This window comes from Hemicordylus capensis, chromosome 1 (genome assembly GCF_027244095.1).
Source record: "Hemicordylus capensis ecotype Gifberg chromosome 1, rHemCap1.1.pri, whole genome shotgun sequence".
Taxonomy (NCBI): domain Eukaryota; kingdom Metazoa; phylum Chordata; class Lepidosauria; order Squamata; family Cordylidae; genus Hemicordylus; species Hemicordylus capensis.
The window spans coordinates 447,948,783-447,967,271 of NC_069657.1; the positions used below are offsets into that span (position 1 = coordinate 447,948,783).

At 43.7% G+C, this 18,489-nt stretch overlaps 1 protein-coding gene and 1 long non-coding RNA gene across 8 annotated transcripts in view; one reads left to right on the forward strand and one right to left on the reverse strand.

Moving 5' to 3' along the window:
- Positions 1-11,364, reverse strand: part of XPO1 (exportin 1) — a 74,769-nt gene extending 63,405 nt beyond the window's left edge. Inside the window, exons 1-3 of one of the 6 annotated variants that reach the window (XM_053247493.1) lie at positions 11,175-11,364; positions 5,840-5,971; positions 2,628-2,729 (exon numbers count right to left, since the gene is read on the reverse strand). In XM_053247493.1, the coding sequence (XP_053103468.1) occupies positions 2,628-2,729; positions 5,840-5,965 (228 nt within the window). In that variant the 5' untranslated portion in view covers positions 5,966-5,971; positions 11,175-11,364. Of the gene's footprint in view, positions 1-454; positions 1,338-1,456; positions 1,521-1,676; positions 1,722-2,627; positions 2,730-5,839; positions 5,972-9,017; positions 9,158-9,575; positions 11,131-11,174 lie in introns of those variants that run through there. The other 5 variants (XM_053247474.1, XM_053247483.1, XM_053247520.1 and 2 more) reach the window with 5 other exon arrangements.
- Positions 11,365-11,637: 273 nt separating this feature from the next.
- On the forward strand, positions 11,638-17,793 carry LOC128323784 (uncharacterized). Of its 2 annotated transcripts, none has more exons than XR_008306459.1 (2): positions 11,638-13,243; positions 13,499-17,793. It is a non-coding gene; the product is annotated as an uncharacterized LOC128323784 (long non-coding RNA). The 2 variants fall into 2 exon arrangements; XR_008306460.1 differs by having other exon boundaries at positions 13,513-17,793.
- Positions 17,794-18,489: the final 696 nt, after the last annotated feature.

Consider the following 18,489-nt stretch of genomic DNA (forward strand, 5'->3'; position numbering starts at 1 on the left):
TGAAGCAGCTCTGAATAGGTTTCCAAGTTGTTCAACAAAGTACTGTGTGCGTGCCACACCTGTGCAACTTGATAGTAGTGACAATATTTTACCTGTAATACTCTGGTCAATGAGTGATACAAAAGTCTGGGACAGGGAAGACCCTTGTCTCCATGTAAGCTTCACCTTACTCTGATGCTAGAAACTAGGTAAGCTCTCATTTGTGTCACTGAAGGAGAGACTAAGAGCAACCATCTCAGGATTTCAGGACCAAGGAGTATTTTTTCAGAGACAAAATGCCACCAAGACACTCTTGTACTCCGAGGACTGGAAAAAGTTACTACAGCTACCTCACTACCACCCTACAAGACCCTGGATGGCAGAGATCCATTCCTCCCTTCTGACTGGTATAGAGACAGACACTGAATAGGAGAAGAGATGGCAGGAGATGTTGAATAAGTTAATTCTGGCTTGCCTGCAAACATGCACAGACAACATTGCATGGTTGTATTTTCCCTGGCTCAGCTTCCTGGTGTAGCATCTTGTTATTTCATTCTGACTTAATAAAGCAACAGATTAAGAATAATCACATTGAAAACACGAACCTGCCTTATACTAAGTCAGACCATTGGTCCATCAAGCCCAATACTCTCTATTCTGGCTGGCAAAGGCTCTCTGAATTCTCAAAGAGTCCTTTCCAGCCCTGTTACCCAAAATCCTTTTATCTGGTGATGCCAGAGACTGAACCTGGGATATTATACATGCAAAACATGTGCTGATGGATATGCATGTAGAACACTGGGCTATGGCTCCTCTAACACACTGCTGTTAATCATACAAACATTAAGGACCACTTTACAAGTCACAAGGAAATAGTGATAAGTGATGCACCCATGACTCTCCTATCTTCTATGATTCCATGTAGCATCCAAAGGGGGAACTGCATGAGTTTGATGCACACCCACCACACACATGCTTGTAAAATGCAAAGGCGGCCCAATGTTGGAAGAAATGAAAATAATCCAAGTGACAATGTTACAAGCTCACTTTCTCTGCTTATTGGTATGCCAGTAACAACTTAGTATACAGATCAGTATTTTTCTAACAAATACTGTTTTTGTTAATAAAAGCTTTCAAAAGATCAGAGACTCCTAAGCTTATAAAGAAGTTATTGGGCCTATGGTCACGAATCTGTGAACACAAGTGATCCAAGGTTCCATGTGGAATCTCCTCCCTCCAGATATGTATGTTAATCTCTATTTTACATTGTTCCAGTTCCCAAAAAGAACCAGGTTACAATGGGACAGAAACAGCAAATGAATGTAAAATTGCATACAATGATCCCTGTGGCAGAAATTTTTATGGGACACTTAATCTATGTACAAAATCCAAACCCTCCCACCACCCAAGAAACCAAAACAAGGAAAAAAAGCAATTGATGAACAGAATTCAGTTAAAGGGAATCAAAAGGGTAGACCTTGTGGAGGCCTGCCGTCAAAGCCTAGCTGTGTCAGTTGCACAGGAAGACACCCCTTTTCTTCCTATTACAAGCAATCAACATAATGGAACATTATGATTAATATCAGGTAGTGTTAACAGCTTTAAGAAAAAAAATGACTGCATAAAAGCCAAATGTCATAGTGCATAAATTTAGCACCAAATCATTTGCAATTTATGTAAATTGAAGAATTCTTTACCTGTTGCTTTCTTTCTGTTCCTCTAATCATCTCATTTTTCACAAGACAAATTTGAGTTTTAAAAAATACTGTTGATAAATCAACTTAAACATTAGTAATGTCTGTGAGTATAAAAAGCAAAGTTTACCAGGCAAGCAAACAGGCAAACATGGTTACTTAAATTTAGTACTTTGAGGAAGTTCTTAACTTTGTCCTAAAATTTACAAAGCCTTTTTAAAAAAAAAGTTAAGACTTTCATAACCATCATCCAAATTCTGAAGGAATGCATCTGAACATGGCTGTATTCCATCTACATACAAAGTATGTCAAAATGTGTGTGTGTTTGAAGACCGTGGCCACGCACAAGTTTCTTCAACTGTATGACTACCACTTTCACATGTTTGGCAATTTGTATTAAAACCTTTAAAAACTCTAGAACAAAAAACACAACTGTAGAAGGCTGAGGAGTGTCTCCTTTAGCCAGTCACTACCATGGTGGTATGACTGGATTATGGTGCTGCAAGCAAAGCATAGGTTTATCCAATTGAAGAAAGTGTTTGAGGTGCCTAGCCTGCTTTAAGGTATGCAGAATACTAGTCTTTTCTAAAAAAAAATAAAATAGGGATTTTCTTTTGCTTTTTGTTGCGTGTATATGACTCTCATTAATTTAAATGAAAGCCAACACACTAGAGACATGATATGGCCATAGGATTTTATAACACTCAAATCTGTTCATATTCTAACCAGAAATCTTACACAAAACCCACGTGCCTTAGAATTTTTCCAAGTCTTTTACAAGAAAAAAAGGTAACTGACAACTTCATGAAAACATTGTGTGCTAGTATTGGGACAGACTAGAAAGGTTTTAAGAAACAAACAAAAATATGCAAATGCTAAATCTAAAAATTGAGACACCTTCCTCAAAGTCTGAGTGGGAGAAAGACAAAAATCAATTAGACATCATGTGCTTACTTTGGTGTTCATATTCTGAGAGAATTCCAAAATAGTATCAACTCTTGTCCATGCATCAGGGTGTTCCTTTAAGTGAGTCAAGACCTCCTGTGCCATCCTTTGCTATAAAATGAAATACAAATATAAAGTTCACATGGTTCTCAAACTACCAAGAGCTGAGGCATACCTTGTTTATGGACTGAAAAAACCGAAGACATGCTTGTCACTGACCTAAGTGTGCTTCCCAGCTGGAAGGAGGTGTGCCTGGAGCAGCAACTCAAGCAGTGGCTCTACAGCCAGCCTCCTCAGAGCAGATAATTCTGCCATTTTAGGAATGGATTAATCCAGTCACATCCAATAAGATATACAGTAGAACTACCACAGTGGCTGACCAGAAGGTGGCACAGTCAGGGCACCAGATGACAATGACAGGCAGTGGGTAGCTTGCTCTGCAGATGGTTAGTCTGGCCTTACAAGAAACTTTAATTATTTCATTTATTTCTCTCACTGCACAACAGCAGTTCTCTCATATGAAACTACTGTGTCCTTGCACAGTTTGGGAATTACTGGTTTAGTGGCTTCTACTGAAGCTGACTACACATTTTACGGTGGGTAAAATTTAGGTAGATGTATGTCTTTATCATGAATAAATAGGAAAGAGATCTGGGGAAAGCAAATTTATGTTTGACAGAAAACAAAGTACACAACACCAATTCTATCCACAAAAGTAATGCACCCTGAGCTCATCTGAAGTTTTCAACATAGAAACCTGCAACATACAAGTAATAACACTTGGAAAAAATGCACACATTTATACAAACTTTTCAGACTGCAGCTGGTAGGAAGAGCAGAGAGAGAAGAGGACCTTAAAGTTGCACTGAGACTCAGATGTTCAAATCAAGAAATATGATCACCAACTTGCATGGGATAATGCAACTATGCACGCCACCCCGCTGAAACAGATTGCTGTCAGATGAGATGCAAGGCATGGGAGAGTGTTGGGGAGGTGAGGTACTGCAGAGCACCAGCTACCTAAATCATCTTAAAAGGGGAATCATCCCAAGTATACAATGGAAACAACTTTTGCTGCTCCAAATCCTAAGCTATTGGGCAACTTTGCATGGTATAACTGTGTCTAGTCTACATTTCCAGGGTTTGACTCATCCCTTCTTGCTTCCCATGGCAAAAGCCTGAATAAGGAAAGCAAATTTGATTGAGGGAAACGCTTCTATAGTACATAACATCCACAAGCATAGATAGCAGCTACAAAGCCATCAAGCATTAAGTATCTGCCTATTTAAAACAGAACCCTCAATTATGTTCTTTTCAAATTCTGGTTCGCTTAAAAAGTCAGCTTTCTAGAGCTGCAACCAATATACTGTACAGAAAGGTCAAACTATCTTGATGGATGGCCTCTACAGAGTAAGCAGCCCCACCAATAGCCTTGGGACTGACAAATCCTAGGCAGCAGGGAGTCATGGCACCTAGAAATTTAACCATAGGATCTAAATCAAGATATTTAGAAGTAGAGGTATTTAATAAAATCTTTATTCATCCCAGGCAGCTCTGTAGCTGTTCTAAGTACGTTGCTTGTAAAGAGGATAAAGCAGTCCATTTGCCCTCCCACTCCATAATGTCCATCACTAAGTTCAGTAGTCTGTTCAAGTGTCCATTGTCTGGTTCCTAAATATTTGCGTAGGCTTCTAGAGCCAAAGAAAATTCATCAAGGCTTGTGGTAGCCTATGGGACTCTTGAATCCAGGCCATTCTGCTCAGCTTTCTCCCTCCTCTCTACCTAACCTGACTGTAAATTAAGAAAGGCATGGGAAGTATGACAGTAAGGGTACCTTAAGCAAGAGACTGCGATCAAGGGAGAGGTTGAGGTATGGCTAGCTTGATACTAGTTTCCAGTTTAGCTCACAGATGTGCTTGCTATGGGTGATATATCCAATCCACAATGCTGAGAACACGAACTACTCTGATTTATATGTCAAGAGGTGTGGTAAGACAGAATGCTGCTACTACAACATTTATATAATGCTTTTCAACAAAAGTTCTTGAAGCGGTTTTCATTGAAAGAGGAATAAGAGGATTCCTTGTCACAAAAGAGCTCACAATCTAAAAAGAAACCCAAGGGAGACACACCAGCAACCACCACAGAGGGATATTGTGCTGGGGCTGGACACAGAGAGTTGGTCTCCCCCTGCTAAATATAAGAGAATCACCACTTTAAGAGGTTTACTGCAAAGAGTTAGAACATTCAGGCTAATAGGTGTCCAGGCTGATTCCAGTGGCTAGCAACTAAACAAAAGCAATCAAAACTTAAAACAAAACATCACTATTAAAAATGCCAAACCATATGCATACTTTCAGAGACAGCCATATTCAAGTAAAGGATCTGTCACCAGAAACCTGAGCAGGCCAACTGCCTTCAAATTAAGATTCTGTGTGGAAAATCAGTGCTAAACACAGAAACTCCAATGGCAACCAGTCATATTTGCTAACACTTTTTTCCTAAAGGATGAGGCCAGAAGAACATTCAGGCAAGCTGTCCTATCAAAGATTATTGTTCCATCACCTTGCTACTAGGGATGTAGTACCGCCTTGTGATTGTTTTTAATGAAAGGTGGTATATAAGTTCAACAATAAATAAAATAAATGTGCACGGAAGAGGATCAAAGGTAGCGGGTGTCTAACTAAGAGCGGGGGAGGGTGCACTTACCCCTCCCGCCACTTTTCCCTCACTGGAATCCATTTTTTGCAAAGCCCATCGGGGTGGCAGCGTACCTCCCTGCCACCCTCATTGTCCGGATGTGACCAGAAGTCTCTGGTGCAGGTCGTGCTCGCTTGCGCTGGAGACTTCCGGTCATATCCAGACAACGGGAGCAACAGGGTGGCAAAAAATGGATGCTGGTGGGGGGGGGAGCAGTGGGAGGGTTAAGTGCACCCTCCCCCACTCTTAAAGTTAGACACCCTCCACCAAACTGGCAGAACCACCGGTTCTTCAAACTGGTTCAGAGGCCCATAAAGGTTCCGTTCACATCCCTACTTGCTACTGGAATATGCAACAGACCAGAAACCACTATTTTAAGTATTTTTTCCAGCCTGCTTGATTGCAAGTTAAGTTGTACCAGCATATGAAGTCTTCCAAGAGAACAAGCTGTCTCTTCCTCTATAGATAAGGCCTGTGCAAAATCAAAATGCAGGTTTCTGATTTCCAAATATATACTCTACCTGGGCTCCTTCTCCATGATACAGGCAGTTCACTACGTTATCCAACAGATTTATATCCAATTTCTGGTTGAAATCCAGCAGCTGTCGTGCTGCATGGTCTGCTAACATTGTCATAATTGCTGGCATAGATTACTGCAAGTTTAAAAGAGAAATCAAGTCAGATAATTCAACAGCATTTAAATCTTAGAAGTCCAGAGTTTGCTCTAACTGGCTATAGGACCATTTGAGCTCTCATTGCTTACTTAGTATAAAACATTGATTTTAAAACTTTCTTAAATTATATAACTGTTCTGTAAATAATTGTCTTAATAAATTCTCTAATTACTACAAGTGAATAAACATATGCTTGGTTGACTTCAATTTTGTCACTAAAACAAGTAAAAGGTGCTAATGCTTAAGCCAGTATTATTAATGGGTCACAACATGTGCTCACCATACCAAAAGCTCAACTAAGGATATATACAAAGCCATGTACATATTTAAAACTCACTATGACTGTGTCTGATCTCTGCTCTCCCTCCTCCACCAGCTAACATATAACCAAGTACTGTGACCAACAGGAGTACTGATCAGAAGAACCAAGTTAAGTGCTAGAATCATTTTTTTAAAATTAAATGCAGTACATAGCAGGAACTGACCCCCTTGTCCACACATGCAGAACATGCAGATTTTTACTTTTTCGAGTCGGGAAGAGAACTCTCTCACATAAGCCATATACTTATCACTGACTCCATGATATACGTTTAAGTTATGCATACAAATTATTTAGCACCATCTGTGACATGAATTATACAAGTAGTTAAGCATGAATGTTAATACAGTCTAGCTAAAAAAACCCTAACAAAAACACACACAATCTTTTATACTCAACAAGTGACTTGACCAGAACACATCACCCCACTCCCCCAAAACAGCCTTGTCAATACTGCCATCCAATGGTTTCTCCTGTGCTATTGCAGGCTCCTCTCATTTTCAGTCTAAAGAATAGAACTTTAACACACCATAATATTTTAAATAAATGCTGAAGATGGAACACTGAACTAGTGTAAGTGTCAAACCAAGGCTGCAATCTCATGAACATTTATTTGGGAGTATGCTTACAAGTCTGAGTAAATGTGCATAAGATTTGTCTGTGACTGTAGTAAGTTTCATTGTAATAAAAAGTATACCTTCCTCCCGCAAGAAGATGAAAACTATACTATAGTTTAGTAGGTTAAGCACAGTAGATATTATTTCCCCATGTTGCTGTGATTTTCCCACCATCAGAAGTGATCATTCCCATTATGCTATTATCTGGAACAACCGTCAGGCTTCTCTTTGATATTTAGAAGAACAATCCTTTCCTCAAATCTTTCTGAGGGACATGGATAAGAAGTCTTTAATCCAAGGGATCCAAGTATCAAGACCACTTCTTTATTTGGCCACACCCCTTTATATCTGCATCTGTTTCTAGCTAAACAGTTACACACAAAATCTTTGAAATCTAACCATTGTGCAACTTTCATTAACAATCTTGAATGAAAATCCACCTCTAACTATAAACATTCACAAGTGCATCAAGCCACTCAGCTGCACATTTTTCTCCATGTGAGCGTGTTATAAGCTTCGTCAATGCAGAAAGGAAGAGTGCTTTGCTATTCCTGATCTCCTCAAGATTACCTACCTGCTCCTGATCTGAAGTACTGAAATATGAAGGATATAAGTGTGCATCAAACTTTGTGTACACACACGCACCCCCCCCCCCCCGCCCCATGGCTCAAACGTTTAAGTGCCAACATGTTAACTTGTGAGTGCTAATGAAACGGGAAAGGAAAAGGGCAGGATACAAAGTTAGGCATGACTAAGCACCACTGAAATAAATGAGACACATTAGCCATGACTATCTGAAGTCCCATTAATTTCAAAGGGACTTCACCGTTTCCAGCTTAGTATGGACCCTGCCTAGACAATGAAATGCTTCAACCTTAACACAGCATATAGAATATACTTGGTTCCACGAATATGGGATTAAAAACAATCTGAGGAAAATGTTATGCTGCATGTGAACCACATCGAGTCATCTGAACAAGGAGTGCCACTCAGAGCACGTGCTGCCAATAAAGTCAGATTTCCTGTGGCAAATTTTACCTTGTGCACCTATGAAACTTGCCCAATGCCATCAAGTTTACAACATAACTGTTGAGAGCTACAGTGTCTATCCCTTTACACACTCAGTTCCTCAACTCCCCTAGTAACTTTACCCCCACTAACTCAAACCTAACTTGACTATTTGATTTATATTATCAGCAGGTCCCTAAAGTTCGCCCCATGCCCACAATCGGTCGTTTATGTGAACATCTCCTCAGAAAAACTGGTCAGATATATACAAATAGACTGCAGAAATACAGAACGTAGGACAGCAGCCAGCCCCTCCCCCCTTCACTACACCTATGAGACCTTCGAAAACGTTTCCTCGACATAAAAGCATAACCTTCCCATCATGGACAAACGTGAACGAGTTACAGAAGTTCCACTGAAACTAGCAAGAGATATTAACGTAAACAGATGCAACACAGACGCACATGGAGCACATTCGAGGAAGACAGCTACACACACACACACCCACGGGAAAGGCCTTGGCTGCCGCCCTTCGCCAAGCAGCAAACACACTGCAGAACATGCAGCATTCACGCTACTATTGACACACACAAGTGCGCGACGATCTGCGGAAGGGGGGGGCGGCGGCTTGCTTTTACCCCCTAAATATCTAACACAGCCACTAGCCCTGGCCAGGCGAAGCTGTGGAAGGGATTTTTGCAGCCGTTCCTCCCCGAGAGCAGCGGGGCCACTGCAGCCCCTCCCTCCGCTATTCCTGCTTTCTATACAGGGCCCCCCACGTGATCCAGGCGGACGTTTCAATACTGCTGCACAGCACAGAGACACACACGAAAATATTTCTGGAAACTTCCACTCCTAATAATTCACGAATTATGCTCCTCGTTTTCCCTCCCTGCGCACCAGCCTCCTGCCCTATCCTTCCTCTGCCTATGAAGGGAGGCCCTTCCTATGATCTCCCGCCAGGCCTCCCCGCGCCCGTTTACGTTTGGCCACCCAGATCCAGTTTCCCAACCCCACTCTGCTGGCTGCTCCGCTCCATCCTCCCCGCCATGCTCCAAGGATGGCCTTTGCTTGCTACAACCTGCTGGGCTCTCTTTTCCCATCTGATGCGTTTAAGGCCTCTCTTTCGGGCTTCCTCGTGCGGCACATCGTTTAGCTCGGGCAACTCCATAGCCGTCTCCTCCTTCTAGTAAAGGGCTCTCCTTCCAAGCCCTGTAGCCTTTTGGATACACACCCCTTTCCCTTCCTCTCTTTCCCCCCTCCCATATCTATGAGGCTCCAAGCGCAACCGGATCATCTCTATGCAAAGGCCCCGGACTTTGTACTCACATCCCTCTCTCCCCCCCCGCCCCCAACCTCATTAATAGTTTCCTTAGGAAACAACGAGCTCGTCTAAACATCGTTTATAGATCTTATATAAGATCTCGCATCACCTCAAAGGCTTTAGACTTTTGCAACTCAAAACACTTTTCACCTGTCTAGATATTGTCTCATTGAAGAATATCCCTTCCCACCCACACCCCAAGCGTCAGTCATTCCTTGGGAGTCTCCCCCAACCCCTAACTTCCTCCCACCCCACCACTCCATCCATCACCACCGTCCCATTCACAAGTTTCCATTAATGAAGACGCAAACTTACCTAATTAAGTATCACAGCTACTTCTTCTAGAGAGGGAGCGGAGAGCAACAATACAAAAAAAAAAAAAAAGATATCCAAGCAAAGCCAAGAAGCACGAGGAGGAGCAGTGGGGTGCAGAGACCTGTCCAGCCTTCCTTCTCAACTCCCCCCAAACCCACAAACAAAAGAGAGAGGTATCTTTTCCTTTCTATTTGCACACGCGACCCAGGAGTCTGTTGCATCAAACCCCACCCGCCCCTTCCCCCCCACAAACACAGACCTCACTTACTACTAAAAGCAGGATTGCAGAAAGGGGGGGGGAGGAACGGGGGGTTCTGGGTGGAATGGGTTGAGCTCCAAAAAGAAAGGAAGAGGGAGAACACGCTAGAAGTCACTTTCCGCCTCTTGAACTCTGCGAAGTTGCTCACACACCCACATAGAGGCGCAGGGCTCTGCCGCCCATTCAAACACACATGCACGCACCCTAAATCCTCCCTCCAGAAAACGAGAGTCGCGAGCGACCCCAGGCAGCTCTGGCAAGGGGTCCTGGTCCTCCTCCCACCAAGGCCCCCTCCCCTTCCCCTCTCTCCCGCCCTTTCCTCTCCTTCAGGCTCAGGTGCCCAGGGGCGCTCGGGAGACCCCCACCCACACCTCTCACGAGGCTCTCAATCTCTCTCTAGGGAGCTATTAAGAAGCGACCCTAAGGAGTCTCCACGCGGCCTCTCCTCCCGCCGGGGCTGAGGGAGGCGAGAGCCCCGCTACCTGTCTGGGCTGAGGGGCCTAGGCGCACACGCGCGCGACCGTCCACACGCACACCCCAAACCGGGAGCAGTGCGGTGGCTGGGCTGGGCTAGTGTGGGGGGAGCTGCTATTAAGTCGGACAGACCCGCCCCAGAACAGAGGGCCCGACCTTGACGAGGGGGTGGGTGGGTGGTGCTGCTGCTGCCGCCGCCGCCCCGGAGGGACTCGGGCCCCCTCCAGTCACACAGCCAGGGGCTGGGCCGCCTCCCCTCTGCGCCCCGCTCAGTTCGCCTCCATGCCCGCCCCCCTGGCCCTCACTCCACTCCTGCGCTTGAGGAGCCCCGCTCGGCTTCCCCTCCTCACACAGGCGCGCACAGAGACACACACGCGCCCGCCCGCAGCTGCCCGCGCTCGGACCCCGGGCGCCTTCTTCTTCTCCTCGCGTCCCCTCTTTTCCTCCACTATCCCTCTCTCGCCCGCTCTCTTTCGCGGCTGGTGCTTCTCCTTCCGCTCCTTTTTTTCTCCCCCCTCCTTCTCCTTCTCCTCCACCACCGCCGCCTCCTCTAGTGCCACAGACTCGGAACCGGCTCAAACCGGTTCAGACTGGGAGATTCCATCTCGGTTTAGTTTTCAGCCCCTGGCGCCTCGCAGCGCGCGGGAGGGGCGGGGGGAAAGCCTCCGCCCCAAGCCGCCCGGCCTCCCTATTGGCTCCGAAGCGGTGACGGAGGGCGGGGAGGAGGGAGGGTGTTTAAAAAAAAAAAATCCACAACCCCACACACGCACGCATAGGAAATAGGCCTCCGCCTCTTATTGGCTGTTCCGGACGCCCGTCTTGGGCTCTCGCTTTCTTTCCCCGAGCGCGCGCAAGGTGTTACCCACCACTTTTCCCTGGAAGCCACGCCCCTCTCTTTTTGGTTTGCATCTCCCGCAGAGGTTTGATTGGGACAGGAATGGAGAAGGGAGGGTGGAGGGAAGAGAGTGTGGAGTGGAGTAGGTGGAAAGGACGAGGAGACGCTGCCTGAGTGGACGAGATGAGCTGTCAATCTCGCCTTTCCTCCCGCCCGCCTTTTCCTCCCGCTACTGCCGCCGCTCCCTCCCCTCCTTGTGTTCAAGCCTTCAAATTGCATTCTCGCGGGCTGCTGCTTTACTTACCACTGCTCATTGATTGGGCGGTCGCTTTAAATGACGTCACGCGCAGCCTGGGGAGAAAGGGACCGTTGACGGCACGCCTCGCGCGCGTTGACGGGATGAGGTCATGACTGTGGGACGCGGAGAGAGAGTGTAGTACGGCGTGCCTGCTTGGTGGTGTAGACGGGGAGGCGGCTGGGGTGAAGTGGGGCTGGGCGTGCGGTGGCGGGGAGAGGTCGGGGTGTCCTTGGAAGAGGGGAAAGGTTGTGGGAGGCTTTCTGGGCTTGGGAATGGATGCTTCTAGGGCGCCGAGAGAGCCCTGTTTTCCCTTTAGAAGCCAAAGGCTACAATGGTTGGGATGTAGTTTTAGTCCTAAAGGCTTATCTCGCCATGGTGGTTGTCATCCCAATGACAAGAGATAAATTTCAGTGTTTAAGGGCTAAGGGCGCATGATGCAGCCACTTGCTGAAACTAAGCAGGCCTTGGTGTGATCAGTGCCTGGGTAGGAGGTCTAATGTATCCCCTTCTGGGGTGGGGCCTTAGCTCAGTGGTCGAGCATCTGCCTTGCATGCAGGAGGTTCCAGGTTTCCATCCCTCCCTGGCATCTCGAGGAAGGGTTGGGAGAGACTCCTGTCTGTAAACTTGGAAAAGTTGCCACCAATAAGTAATTAAAATACAATTACAATGGTGGTCTGATGGTATAAGGCAGCCCCCTATATTTCATTTGCAAATGTTCTGTGGCTGTTAATTATGGTGGTGATGTGTCGTCTTATTCTTATTTAAAACATTTATACCCCGTTCCTCCAGTACACTACTGCTCAGGGTGGCTCACAACAATAAGATAGACACAGATACAAGAAAAGTAATAGAATTAACTTTTTTTTAAAAAAGTCAGATTAAAAACCATAATTATTAGGTTCAAATTAAAACTGAAAATTATAAAAAGCTAAAGAACCTACCAGATATAACAAAATAATAATGGAGCTTTTAAAAGCCTCCTTAAAAAGATGTATTTTAAGATTTTTTTTAAAAAACACGGAGGGAGCATGGCGAAGCTCTAAGTTCAAAGTCTTGAACTTTTTATGATCAGAACACCTGGCAACTGGTTGGCCCCTATGAGGAGGAGGATGCTGGGGTCCTTTGATCTGACCCAGAAAGCTGCCTCTTGTGTTGAAATCTGACTAAACTACTGTGAAAAAAAGAGAATGGGAACATAAAGGGTGCTTTGGAAGACGGAAATGCTGGCCAATACTTGTATTTATTGCTAGACTAGCTGCTCTTAGCACTTTTGAGCCAACCTGTCATGGTGGCTAGAAGAATTGCTAAAAGGGTGGGGTAAAACATTGCTGCCTTGAGCAATCCTTTGTATTGCTGTGCTGTTGGCTGTCTTTTTTGTTCACTATTAAAATGCCTAGCCTGTGGATGGGTTGGGGAAGACTGAGTTTCTGTATTAGGTTTTTGTGTGCATGCAGTGCATCTCTATAGAAACGTATAATACATGCACACCCAGTGGGATCCTGTGATTGAGAGGCATACCATATTAGTGGTACTAAAAGTAAAAGACACATTACAGTAGCATCCCGAGTGCACTGTTTCCCCTACTCCAGAGAAGGAAACGTATTAAAAGTATTGTGTTTAATACTGTTTGTCTTCCAAGAGATTCAGAGCCGAGTACATGGGGCTACTTCATGGTGCTTAACAACAATTTTGTGTGCAGTAGGTTAGGCTGAGACATTGACTTCTCAAAAACAAGCAAACTTCAAGATTTCCCCCCCGAGATTCCTAAGGCCTGTACTAACTGCAGTGCTGTGCGAGCAACTGTGAGTATATGGCATGGTGGTTTTACTAAGTTAGTAATATCATCATTATTTATTATATTTTTATACTGCCTCACCCAGATGAGACTAGGAGAGTCACAAATATAAAAACATTTAAAAACAAGCACATAAGTCATTAAAACAAAACTAAACCAGTTTAAAATCATTTCAGTACTCACTAAAGGCCAGGCTAAAAAGATATGTTTTTAAGGGCTTTTTAAAAGACTTCTAAAACTCTTAAGCCTCTAATATCCATAGGGTGTGCATTCCAGAGTCCAGGAGCAGCTACAGAGAAGGCCCAGTCCAGAGTCGCTGCCAAGCAAGCTGGCTGCAGCCAGAGACAGACCTCTTCTGATGACCTTAAAGTGCAGTGGGGATCATTTGAAGATGGTGCTCTACCAGGTAACCTGGTCCTAGGCCATTTAAGACTTTAAAGGTAATGACAGCACTTTGTATTTTCCATGGGAACATACTGGCAGCCAGTGCAGCTGTTTTGCTGCACGTATTGGCAGCCAGTGCACCTTTTGCAATTCTACATCAGTATACTAAGAGTGCAACTTTAATATCAGACATAGTTGTGTATATTACAGAAGTTTACATCCTGAAAGGACACAGCCACTGCGGGGAGGGATGCACACGAGTAAAATGTCTTGAGGTGAGCTTTTGAACAAATAACTGCAACAGATCAATAAACCTCACAGCTACCATCAGCATGCCTGCAAATCTCACTCTTTTACCAATTCTAGCCACCATGACCGGCATAATAGGGTATCTCCAAGAAACCCCAGAGACCAATCTGGCTGCTGCATTTTGAACTAACTGAATTTTCTGAATGGCATGCAAAGGTAGCCCTACGTACAGCACATTGCAGTAGTTAAGCCAAGAGGCTACCAGTGAGTGCACCACAGTTCTGAGATCATTATCTACAAGGAAGCGACGTGGCTGTCGTATCAACCTAAGCTGATAGACCGTGCTCCTGGACATAGCCTGCACCTGAGACACCAGGGTGAAGTCTGGGTCCAGAAACACTCCCAAACTACATACCTCTTCCTTTTGGAGGGAGTGCAACCCCATCCAGCAAGTTCTATCGCATCCCTTGATGACCCCTCACCAAGAGTACCTACATCTTGTTTGAATTCAGCTTCAATTTATTATCCCTCATGCATCTTATTATTGCCAGAAGCCAGGCATTTAGGGGAACTATGCCATTTATTTATTTATTTATTTATTTATTTATTTATTTATTTATTCGATTTCTATACCGCCCTTCCAAAAAGGGCTCAGAGCAGTTTACACAGAGAAATAATAAATAAATAAGATGGCTCCCTGTCCCCAAAGAGCTCACATTCTTAAAAAAAACACCACAAGATAGGCATCAGCAACAGTCACTGAAGGTACTGTGCTGGGGTTGGATAGGGCCATCATTTCCTGATGACATGGAGAAATAGATCTGGGTGTCATCAGCATATTGATAACACCCTGCTCCAAATCCCCTGATGACCTCACCCAGTGGTTTCATGTAGATGTTAAAAAGCATTGGGGTTAGGATGGAGCCTTGAAGGTTGATCTTGTTTGAGGGCCAAACTAAATATTATACAGGAGTTCCAAGATAGGCATTCCCCAGGTTTTCTCCCCAGCTGTGTGCATATGGCAGGGGGTTAGCTCTTCAGGGCTTGACATACTCCCTGTCTTAAATTGTGCCCCCAATAGCTGCCATTAGCCACAAAGGGGAAGACCTACAGGTATTTAAACCAGTATGTTTTGCCCTCAACATCTAATAGTGGATAGGTATATGTGCATGGAGTTGATGTGTAGGCAAAGAGTTAAAACCCCTGCACAATTGTTTTTAAAGAGTCTTATTTTTAAAGTGCCTACTCAAGGCTGCTTTTCAGAGCTGCAAAAGGGCTTATAACAGTATGAAATTATAGTATCATAAAATAAGCAACAGAAGTAGTCCCAGTCAGGGAGTACAAACTGAAAGCCTTTGTAAAAAAGCACACTCTTTTGATGGAGAGAATTCCAAAGACTGGGTCTCACAGCCAAGTACACCTTGTCTCATGTGACCACCAGCTGTACTTCTGATGAAGTAAGAACATAGAGGTTGCACCCTGTTTATGGAATAGCCTCCCTAGTGAGGTTCACCTGGCTTCATCACGTTGTTTTTAGATGCCAGGTGAAGACCTCTTTGTTTATTTGGGCTTTTTAAATTTTAAATTTTTGAACTGATTTTAACTGATTTTTAAAAAATGTCTCTTAAATTGTTTTGTATTGTATTTTCTCCCCCTTCCTCCCCCCACTATTATGATCTAATGTGTTGTGTGTGTTTATCTTATCTTATGTCTTAATGTTGTGTCGTAAGCCACTCAGAGAACAATTCGTTATGGGGCAGCTAACAAAGTTTATTATTATTATTTAGAGAAGATCTTCCCACCAGATCTCGAAGAGTAGGCAGAATCCTACTGGGAGCAGACATGCTTCAAGTGCTGTCTACTGATTATTATATATACTAGTTAATTGTCTGACTAATGGTGAATCCAATTATATTTTTGCTAAAACACAGCAAGGATGGCTTTTGAGAATCTTGAAAGAAGAAACAAATAAAAGATACTGGAACTAATAAAAGCTTACTGCTTATGTGTTTGATTTAAGCAAAATGGGGAATAGTGGTATTCTCTAGAAGAGTAGTGCACCAAACAGATATCAAAAAGGACATACATTGAAGCCCTCAAGTATTGTGTGGGGTCAGGTGTAGCTTTTAACTGACCATAATCAGTGTTGCTTGCCTGAGATTGTTAGACATCAGATTGACATAGGAAAGAGGCAGCTAGTGCATCTGCATAGCCTCCATGGAAGCGGGCTTTTTAAGAGTCCCAAATCTTCTTGTTGTAAGGAGTTGTTGCTCCTTAAAGAGGGGCCAATTTTATATGCAGTTAAGCCCTTCTTTGGATTTATTTCACGGATAATCAGCTTCCAGCCCTCATTTAAGAAAGTGAAGTACTACTGTTCTCCATTTATGGATGTGTAGACTTTGGAAGTATGAAAAGCTGCTAAAATGAGTTAAGACATTGGTTTCTGAATCAGAGTTTCTCTAGAAATATCTAACATGGCCTGCATTTTTTACTGCAACCTAACCTCCTGTTCGTATATGCATGTCATGCAGTATGTAGCTCATTTGTAGAGCATCTGCTTTGCAGGGGGTAAACCTGTGTGCAGCATCCTAAGCTCCTCACAGAAAGAGTTAGATAGAAATGTGGGCTGCGGATGTGCAGCAGTACATTGGCTCAGGAAGGATTGGGGTTTGCAGCAGCTTCAAGCCATCCCTGAAGCAGTGGCCTGCAGCTGAGCAAGCATAGAGTGGGAAGAGGGAGAGATTTTTGCTTTTCCTCTCCCTCCAGAAGCCTATTCCACTTGCATAAATATGTTCCTGAGGGTCATGCCACCCTCAGGATATATTTTTATGCAAGTGGAGAGGGCTTTTGATGGGAGAGAAGAGAATCATCCTGCACTCACTTGCCTACACAATAGGCTCCCTGCAGTCACCTTTAAACTGAGGTACTGCTGTGCATCATGTCGGCCATGATAAGATAGACTTGTATTTTGGGTGAGTTCTTGTTGAAATACTTGATAATTATGTTAATAATGGCTGACATCTAGGTCAACACTACTCTAGTGCTATGGGGAAGGGGTGACTTTTGCCAACCTCCCTTTCCCTCTGAAGCTTGTTGTGCCTCATATATATATATATATATATCCTGTGGGTTGTGTGGCCTATTTCCAGGAAGCACTGTGGATTTTAGAGGAAGGAGGAGATCAGTGAAAATCACCCCTCCCATAGTGCCAGCACAGCTGTAGTATATTATTTTATATATTAAAATCTATAAGATAGATCAGGGGCTCCAATCTTGGGACCCCAGATATAGTTGGACTACAACTCCCATCATCCCTAGCCTCAGTGGAAGTTGTAGTTCAACAACATCTGAGGGCCAAAGGTTGGGAACGCCTGAGTTTAGTCATGACCTCTTATCCATCCATGTTGAAATACTTGACCTAATAATAGTAATTCTCTTGAATCTAGATGTAACAAGGTATATTTTATTCAACAGGCAAAGCGTTTTCTGAGGTAGTCAAGGCAGTTATATGCATCTGAAGGCTTGTTCATTTTTTGTTTAAATCAAACAAATGATATTGAAAAACTACTCATTATTATACACTTCTCGTAGCTTTACATTACTAGTATTTCTGATTAGTATGTGTGTGATATACATACATACAACTGTTTGGTAATGAGCTCTTGTAATAATGCAGAGTATTTTTCAGAAAACTGAACATTCTATGGCCGTTTAAAGGGTAGAAAGGAGAGTTTGTCACTTGCAATACAATGCAACTCCCAATATTCCTTCTGATGTTTCTATACCGTTGATCTAATGTACGAGCTGGAATGTAAATGTAATACCATGATCTTGTGATAGAGCATCAAGTGTGCTGTCTGCAGTTGACTTGTAATGCTGGAAAAATTTTTTAATAGAATCTCAATAAACAGATAAGCAATTGGAGCGGTGTGTTCCCTGTGTGTGTCAACCCCAACCCATGAACAGAACTAAAGCTTGTGTGTGCTCACAATAACCAGGGCTTCAGTCTTTAATTGGTTACTAGTTGCAAGTCACTGTCTCTAATCCTAATCTGCTTTATGGGATTGTAGTGAGAATAAAATACTGCTCTGAACTCCTTGGAGGAAGTGTAAGATACAAATGTAACTAATGAATAGATGTTATTGCAGGACTTGCAAGGAATGCTATATTACCAGGCAAATGACTGCGCTCTACACTATAGACTTTTAAACTAGTTAAACAGTGATTCCCCTCCCCAGGAAAGCCTGGGAATTGTCCTTTGATCCCTTTGCTAGAGATCTCTTCTAGCAAATTCATAGCATCCTTGCCAAATTTCAGTTCCTAGCATTCCCTTGGGGGAAGCTATGACAAGTTAAACTAGTGGCTCTAAGTGTGTCATCTAGTTATGCCCTTAGAATATATATAAAAATATAGATAGTCTGGTTTTTTTCCATTAGTGCTTCTATCTGGGATTTCCTCTTGAGCTGTTAATTAAACCAATGGTCATGTTGGTAGTTATAAGTGCCATCATCTCACCCTGTTACAAGGATAACTGCAGATCATTCAAACCACCTTGTACACAGGTGTGAACCTGCTGTGCCTAGACTTTCTAGGAAGGTCTGTTGTCCTGGTGTGCGGTCG